The 9,387-nt window shown below is 36.4% G+C and overlaps 2 protein-coding genes across 2 annotated transcripts; both read right to left on the reverse strand.

Moving 5' to 3' along the window:
* Nucleotides 1-1,001: 1,001 nt before the first annotated feature.
* Nucleotides 1,002-4,772, reverse strand: LOC132611976 (uncharacterized). The gene is made up of 4 exons (XM_060326328.1): nt 4,488-4,772; nt 4,257-4,427; nt 3,462-3,749; nt 1,002-2,818 (listed from the first exon to the last, which is right to left on the reverse strand). Exons 1-4 carry the CDS (start codon nt 4,770-4,772, stop codon nt 2,591-2,593), a joined length of 972 nt encoding a protein of 323 aa, XP_060182311.1. The 3' UTR covers nt 1,002-2,590.
* On the reverse strand, nt 1,111-2,174 carry LOC132611974 (uncharacterized). The gene is made up of 2 exons (XM_060326327.1): nt 2,145-2,174; nt 1,111-1,560 (listed from the first exon to the last, which is right to left on the reverse strand). Exons 1-2 carry the CDS (start codon nt 2,172-2,174, stop codon nt 1,111-1,113), a joined length of 480 nt encoding a protein of 159 aa, XP_060182310.1.
* Nucleotides 4,773-9,387: the final 4,615 nt, after the last annotated feature.

The raw sequence follows: 9,387 nt of genomic DNA on the forward strand, positions 1-9,387 counted from the left end.
AACCTCGACAATCGCTACTAACACTCATACATCGATTTCGGGATAAACATCGGACATCGGTCCTCACGTCACTCTCATCCAACTGAGCCCAGCTCATAACAGTGTTTCCTTGTATATCATCAATGTATCACCAGTATATCATGAAGGATGAGAATGCATGCAATGTATGAGTTCAATATTAATAATCAAATCAATATCAAAAGTACCACACATGGGCACACTAACAATATCCATAAAAGGCTACACAATATGCCATAATAGAATCATTATCCTCGTCTCAAAAGACAACAAGTAAGGTGCTACAATATTATTATCAATATATATCACTAGTCACCAATATATACTATTTCCACGTGGCATTGAGCCAACAACAACAGAACAATATAAGTCACAACACAACAGGGTGGCTAGCCCCAAATCACACAACAGGGCCCAACCTAAGGCAATATCCAACCTAAGGCAATATCGAACCTAACACTACAAAAAAAATTGAGTTTAGCGACGGACAAAATCTATCGGTGCACAACATATATCTGTTGCTAAACCAATATAGTGACGGAATAACGACAGAATTCAGTTCGTCGGTAAAATCCTCATAGCTAACCATTTACCGACAAAAAAAATGAATCTGTCACAGGATTAAAGACGGATTGGCGACAGATTTCATCCGTTGCCAACATTAGCGACAAATGAAATATGTCGCGATGTTAGTAATTTTCGTCGCTAAATCTATGAGTTATTTCGTCGTTTCATTTGATTGGCGACCAATAATTTCCATCGCTAATTCCGTCGCCAATTATTTTAATAAACATTTCTGCATTCCTTTTGGTGACGAAAATAATTTGTCGCAAAATTTAATTTTGTATTAGTTACAGCTACAGAAAATCTGTCGCAATTTTTTTTTCGATTTTATATAATATTTTAAATACACCTATCCAAGCATATATTAGATACTCATAAAATAACTTAATTCATAGAAACTAATATTCTACAAGGTCCAAAATACATAGCAGAATGCAATCGAGTTCAAAGCATCCACAACGATAATATCCAAAACAAGAAAATCCAAAATCATACGCAACAACAATAAAGTTCAAACAACAAAACTAACTAATGAGAGACTGGAGAGCTACAGTCATCATCAGAAACCGATGCAAGAACCTCATCAATGTTGGCAATAGCTGCAACTGGAACTATAGGCGCCATATATAATGGATGGTCAGTAGGAGTATGAGTGTCTAGCTGAGAAGAGGATGAAGAAACCAATCCACGCACCCGCACAACAATTACATGAAGCATGCAATCTGTCAGTGCATGAATAATGCTATCGGTCAGTGCAGGAATCAATCGCATCACTAACTCATCCAAATTTCCCGTAGCTGCTGGTTGAGTATTTACAAGTGGTATTGAGGATGTAGCATCAGATCTAGAAGAGGGACGAAGATTCGGCCCGTAATATAATTGTGCTTGAGATCCAAGACCGTATATTCTTCTTTTCTTTACCCCTCCCACGGCTTCGTAATAGGCTTGACATTGATCAACTTCAGATTGGGTCTGTGTCTGGAGTGGTAATATTTCTTGATATTTTTCCAGTAAAAGAGTGATAATTAGTGAAATTCATTTCACTAACAGTTCGTATTTGACCCTTTTCCGATAAATGAATCATTAAGCATATGGTCACAAGATGATATCTAATAGTAACGTGATGTTTAGCTAAACTAGAATTTATATCTCTAAGATCAAAATAAATACTTATGAAACAGCAGATGATAGTTAAACCAACCATTTAATACACAACAACCAACATACCAAGTTTTTTTCTTTTTTAATCTTCACAAAGGAAAAAGTAACCCAAAAACAAAAAGGCAAGTGCACTCATACTGTGCAACTAAAATAGTACTAGGAATAAAGAAGGGATAGAGTCAGAGTAGTAGTAAGTACTAGTATAGAATGAATATGGCAGATACTGGTCAGGTAGATCACATGCTAAGTGTCTTATAACTAAAGAAAATATAGTTGTATTATGTTGGTACTCATTATAAATGCCATTTCAGTAGTACATACATATCTACTATTTCTTACTTATTCCTTCGGTGTCGGTAAATTCCCATAAAAATCCAACAACTTGTTAAACATGTGAATACCTTTAATAAGCAGATCCCAAGTTTAAACATTTTAAGGGCGCTCGGTAAAAGTAAAGCACGAGCTATTATAAATAACCCAACAGAGCCTAAGAGGGGTTCAAATTGGCTTAACTGCACCATTAAGGGTTCAAAGGCAGCAAGCTTTGGGCCGGGTGTAACAGATCGACTAGAAAACTGTGACTAGCACTATGTTTATAGCCTATTGAGTGAGTCTAACCGATCAATGAAAATTTCAGCATAGTTCACTTAAACCTAGATAAACTCCATCCTAGTATACAGCTGAATCAATGCAACCTAACAATCATCACGAACAAGAGGCAATAAAAATCATTGTAGTAGTACCGGACAAAGAAGATATGTTCATGAGCAACCGCAACACTTAAGTAATTCTAGCCTATATAGTAAATAAATGTTTTGTTGAAATAATCCACATATTCTCCAAATGACTACAAATCGATAGCAATTTTGAAATTCTCAAACAACACAAATATAACATAAATAACTCTTAAGTGCATCATTTTACCCCAAAAAAAAAAGTCAATAAGATTATAGAATGTTGGACTCACATGCACGATTCGGGCTCGTTCACCAATAAAAGATTTCCCATCATGACCGTGTGTATGGATGTGAAAATGTACCTCACTTGGTGTTGGATCTCGACCCTTTTTAATAGCCTATACAAAAAAAAATCACCACATAGTTTAGTAACTTTCAGAACCAACAAAAACAGCAACCAATGTCACAACAGACATGTTGTAGCTAACATAGCAGTCATTTTTCCAACAAAGCCATTTTACTATGGAGTGTGTTGGTGCTCCAGAGAAAACTGAAGCTCACTCACTGGAAAGTGCTAATAAGAAGCAACTCAGATTCTGATTTATTTGCTGGTACAAATTAAAGATACAAAACAAAAAGTGAACAATTATATCATTAATTTTCAGCATTTTCAACCTGCAACTGATGAGGCAGTCTAAATTTCCAGAAACAACAAATAGGCAACAAATATCAAGGCTAGTTCCTCGGAAACAGCCGCCCTACCTTTCAAGGTGGGGGTTAGGACTGTGTACACTCTACCCTCCCCAGACCCCACATAGTGGGATTATACTGGGCTTGTTGTTGTTGTTGTTGTTGTTGTTGTTGTTATTGTATATCAAGGCTAGTTCCTGGAGACTAGAGAGACTATTTCTTATTCACTATGACAAGCGTGAGAAAGTCCCAAAAAAACTTGCCAACATAAATAATCTGCAACTGATGTTGCATTCACCTTCATGTTGACAATTTGGTTAGGCAAAGGCCAAAGCCACAGAATCAACTTACAAGTCTCTTGTGATGCTCTCCAATGGTAATAGAGCCGCCCGTGTGAGTCCCACTAGCAACTGCATTCTCACCGCCACAACGATTCTTTGAAGCTATTTTTGATTTTTCAACAACCTTAGGATCTTTCCAATATTTCATCCAACTTTCCCATGTTTCTATCGGAACATAATCTGGCCGAAATCCTTTAGTTTTTATTGTACTAATGAAATCACTGTACTTTCTCGCTGCCTTTTTACGCCATTGCTTCCTCACTTCACTATCAATCGAAGAATCCCAATAGAATGCCTTCTGAAATAATTTTACAAAGTAGAGTTTAACAATAACTCATCATTTCAGCAGACTAAATTTATAAGACATGAGTTATAAGACAAACACCATCAATCACCCAATAAACGGCAAAGAAAAGAACTGCAGATAAAACGAGGCTTATCAACAATATAAGAACAATAGAAATAGCAGAGGTAATAGATGTCCTGCTTTTAAGTTTCTTTCACGCCTGATGCTATATTGAACTTAAATCGTTAAGAGTGAACTAATTTATTTGAATTCTATTGATTCATCAGTAGGAGAAAAGAGGCAGAAGATATTGTTTCTTTAAACAGTTACTCTTCTTTATATTTGTCTTTAACTATTAACAAGATCTCTAATAATTCTTGTCTTCTCTAGTTTTGTTGACAGTGTAACACAATAAATGACCAAATACTGCTGTTTTGGTACTCATTATTTGATTCCATAAATTTGCTTTTTCTATTTGTCACTAAGTGTAACTAGTGACAAATGTTTCAGTTATTATACCTCGAATTCTCCCAGATAAAAATCATTTGTCTCTTCTGAGAAACTTTTCCAATTAACTCCCTTAGGCTCAAGTTCATTCTTGAAAGACGCAGTTATCTTCTCTGAGCATAATCTCGATGGTTCCAACCTGGAAAAATTGGAAGACATTATATGAAGCCTATCATAAAGCAACTACAGTATATAAATAATAATGGTGCAAGCAGAAACTAACCCTCAAGGAGAAAGAAAAACAAGTGTCAGCTCCCTGTTACTGTTGCTCTCACCTTCACCTATTGTGTCGCTCTGAGCAGATGTACCTTCACCTGTTACGTTTCTCTGAGTAGACGCACCCTCGCCTATTACGTTGCTCTCATTAGGTATTATAGGAGATGGTTCAGAAATGGATGGGGTGCTACCATGACCCGATGTTTGAACGAGTGGCATAGTAGTAGGACATGTTTGAACCTGGTCTTGCCCACCTGAAGAACTGGTACCACCCTGTTGAGAACTAATTATGGGAACGGGAACAGTAGGCATTAAACCTCGACTAGAGCTACCTCGGCCTCTAATTGAGGTCTTGCTTACACGGCCCGTGCTACCTCGACCTCTGCCTCGAGTCATATCTACAAGAAAAAAATAGAGGTAATCATCTTTTAGATAATCAACAAGAGAGAGGTTCAACCAGAATATATTAAGATGCTAAAATTTACCAAGTTATAAAGAAACAAGAAAGCAACCAGGTTAAACCAATGCCTACACACAAAAATGGGCAGTAAATTAAATTGTGCAAAACTATACAATTATTGCTAGATTTTCAGCATAGTAAGCAATGGATATATTAAGAAAAAGTCTCTGGATTGTGCATACATTATGAAAATGAATATACATATTAAGAAAAAGTCTTTGGATTGTGCATACATTATGAAAATGTATACTGCTAATTTCTAAATATGACAGTGAACTCACCATTTTTCGATTTGGAACTATTGTAAAAAAAAAAGTTCAAATGCATATACAAACCCTTAAACTTGACACAAATTTCCATTTACACATTTCAACTAAATATGTTTCCTTTTAGACACCTAAAGTGTGTCCGAAATGTACCTATTAAACATATTTTTCTTATGTGGCACAAAGACTGACGTTCACCTGGAACACAATGCGTGAATGTTGAAATGTCATTTTTCCTCTTCTTCGTTCACCATCTCCTCTCAGCCACTGCCATTATAGGTACAGACTACCAAAAACCACCGTAGCCTTCTTCTTCACTTCTTTTCTCGCTTTGTAAAGTTACAGCAAGAACCTTCACAAAGCAAAAAAAAAAAAAAAAACTTCAAATCCAAACCAATAGAACTACCTCGTATGCTTTAGCTTATTCCTTGGACGGAGATGAAACTCAATGCCGGCTTCGTCTAATTGAGCAAACAACGATTCTTTTTCAGTTGAAATAAAAAATAATCTCTAAAGATTAAAAATCTATTAAATATCTTCCACCTAATATTGACACGAACTGTTTTCCGACAAATATTAGTCATTGTTCTGGTCCAACTCCAAAACAAGCATGTACAGATACTATAATCACACTAAACCAGACAACTTGACTAAATTGCACCATCAACCATAAATAATTTCAGCAAAAGGCTAATCAAACAAAGGTATACTTCACACAATGGCAATTCCCCCCCCCCCCCCCCCCCCCAAATTTAGGTTCTATAACAGCAGCTAAATAGATAATTTAAAGTTTGAAGAATATGTTTAGGTGTGTTAACATTATTTTTTTTGGTGTCCAAACACAAATTTCAAATACTTATTTCAACCAAATTATGTTCGATGCATAACAACCAAATCAGACGAAGCTCCCATGGCATAAAATCTTTGCTCTAAATACCAACAACTTGGAAGCCAAATAGACAAACACTTAAAGAGTTGGACTTAAAGAGTTGATTTTCCACGTCAAATGGCCGAATCAAACCCAAATAGAATCAACTCAACTAGCTTCCAAAACAATCAAATAACTCCCGTCCTCTCCACAACCACCGCCACAAAAACACCACCAGTCAAAACATAAATATTAAACAAAATAGAAAAAGAAATAAAGAAACACATACCCAAACCCTCAATTTTTTATCAACCAAATGCTTGTGAATTATTTTTAACTAAATTAAAAAAAAAAAAAAAAAAAGGTAAAGAAACAACATCCTTATACTGTCAAAGAATAAATGTTAGTGTTTCTAAAAAACATCTCAGGGGAGAAAGAGATACCTCTTTCAAAATGTTATTTCCTCTTCAATGCTAAAAAAAACTATAATCTTCTAAAAATAAGACGATATGACAAGCTAAATACGGCTAAATATAACATAGAATCCATGTATACCAGGACAATCCAGTTAAAACGACAACCTCATTTTGCATAGACAGCTCTTAAACAAAGAAACCCTAGATTATTCAATGAAGCAAGTGACAGATATTCAAAAATACAAATACAAAACCAAAGACTACTACCCCCGCAAAACCGAAGAAAGCTGAATTAACTTCACAGATAACAATAAGCTCCTCAGAGATATTTTTAACCCCTTCTTATGAGTATAAGTGTATAACAGTAAAAATAGCAGAAAGCTCATAAAATAAACTGTCTCGTAGAACCTTACATATAGGTAGCCAAGGTAGGTACAAACAAAATAATTTGTGTACAAAGGCAAGAACAAATTCTTGCATCAACTGAAATCAAAATAATTTGTGTACAAATGCAAGAAAAATCAAAATAATTTGTGTACAAAGGCAAGAACAAATTCTTACATCAACTGAAATATTTTCAAAAATAAGCTTTCTTTCAGCCAAGAGGGCAGTAAGGCGAGGAGAGAGTGATGATTTAGGAAGACCCACCGGCCATTGCCGGAGAGAATAGCCGAAGAGAGCTAGTGGGTTTAGAGTTTTGTGGGTTTGAAGAGAGAGTTGATAAAGTTCTAGTGGGTCTGAAGATTTAGGGGGTTTATTAGAGGGGTCTATTTTGCCATATTTCTTTGATAAAAATAAAAATTTAATTTTTTGTACCAACGGACAGGTTCCGTTGCTAATAATAACATGAAATTTTGACATTTTAGAAGTTAACGCCGGAAATATCCGTAGCAACTGATATTAAAGCAGGGCAATACATACATATTATCTAACGTCGGACATAATCCGTCGCTAATCTGCAATAATTTTTGCCGCCCACAATTGGTCGTAAATTTTGTAGCTAAAATAAACGCGCTTAATGTTCGCGCCGAAATATAGCGATGGATTTTGCAACGGATTTGAAAATTCGTCGCTATTCTGTCGTTAGTTTAGATATCATTTCTTTTTCCTTCTTTTTGGCGACAGAAATGCAATTCCGTAGGTAATCCGTCGTTACCTAGCGACGGAATAAATTGTGTAGCTATAATCCGTCACTAAAACCAGTTTTTTTTTTGTAGTGTAACTTCATACCCAAAGGTTTACATGCATTCTCCGATAATATCGTCTAAATATATGTTTCGCTAATCGAAGTCTCACCATAGGGTAAACTGTAACCTACATGAAAGGCCGAACAACAAAGTCTCCATAGTCACACCTTAGTCTTTCCGTTCCTTTGAGCCTCGAGATAAAGAAAGTCTAAGCACATTCGAATCATGAAATTAGAATCAAGAAGAACATCAATCAAGCCCTACTTTTATTCAAGACCCAAATCCCCAACCTATGGAATGGGATTTATGAACTAGAAAGGGGAAATTAGGAATCTAAAGGTTTCAACATGAAATTAAGCTCTAGGTGATCAATTCCCATTACTTACAATCTAGAAGAACCATCAATTTACTTAAATCCAGATCCTAGAAAAAACCCCAAATTTGGGTATAAACCCTAACTTCTAATCCCATAAATTAGCCACTAATTTGGAAGAATCATGCAATCATAGGTTCTAGTCATAAATTTCATGCTTAAATAATCTAACCCAATTAATAAATGAAGGTTTAGAAGTCTAGAAAGAAGAACTCATAGAACCCTCTTTTAATCATTGAACCCTTAAGGAACTATCATGATAATGGAATCTTAAGGTGATTAAGGACAATGAAATAGCAAAGGAAATAGAAGAACTTACCACCAAGAATTACCTTGAAAAGCTCTCAATAACTCTAAAGTCGGAATAATAAAGAATGAAGGACTTAGGGCTTTTAATACTCATTTAATTAAATAACCTGCCCGATATCACTTCCATGACAATACGGCAGTCCCGCCTCGACGAACACTCAGACCGCTGTGACGGTCAGCCACGAAATACACTTGGCACTTCTGCGGCCTAGCAACCGCTATAGCGGTGCCGCTGCTGCGGTTCTGGTGCCGCCATAGTGGGCACCAGACACCAGAATTCCCAAAATCACACAACCCGAAATCCCTACTATCACCCGAGGCCATCTGCTCACGTACCATATATGCAGGCACACATAAAAATACGCTACGAACGCACATGTGGCCTCGAGATTCCCAACGGAGGTCTCGTTGACCGAATCAACCCCAGATACCTCAATCCAACTTCCTAACTCAAGTCCCAAAATGCACCCGAGTGCATTGGAAATCGAACCAGATATGCACACAAGTTCTAAATGACCATCCAGACCTCTCAGAATTGATGAATTCTCGAAAAAGGTCCGTTTACCCAAAAGTCAACTTTGAGTCAACTCTTTTTTCGCTTAAAGCCCAAATTTCTCAAAAGTCGCCCGAATCATATCTAAATATCTTGGGAGACGTGTCAATGGTCCTATCGAATCAAAAGTGAGCTAACAAACTCGAGGAAAGGTCAAAAAGTGTCGAAAAGACTATAACGACCAAGCGGGTCATTACATATGCTCCCCGATATGAGGGCCAGAGTTAGGTGATTTTTGTTGGGTCTTTTACCTGACTTGTACGATGATGCTAATATCGTTGGTCATAATAAATACATAACTATTACCAAGATGGTTGCTTTCGTACAAGGTAATGAGGATGGAATGAAGGAAAAAGAGGCATTGCAAAAAGAGAAGGATAGAGAGTTCAACAAGAGTGCTAAGTCTACAGGTAATTTTATCCATGAAATATCTCAGGGAGGTCGAGGCAGTCAATTATTTTAAAATATGTCAGTAGGACCCGCTTCTTCTGAAGC

Source organism: Lycium barbarum, chromosome 9 (genome assembly GCF_019175385.1).
Source record: "Lycium barbarum isolate Lr01 chromosome 9, ASM1917538v2, whole genome shotgun sequence".
NCBI classification, from domain to species: domain Eukaryota; kingdom Viridiplantae; phylum Streptophyta; class Magnoliopsida; order Solanales; family Solanaceae; genus Lycium; species Lycium barbarum.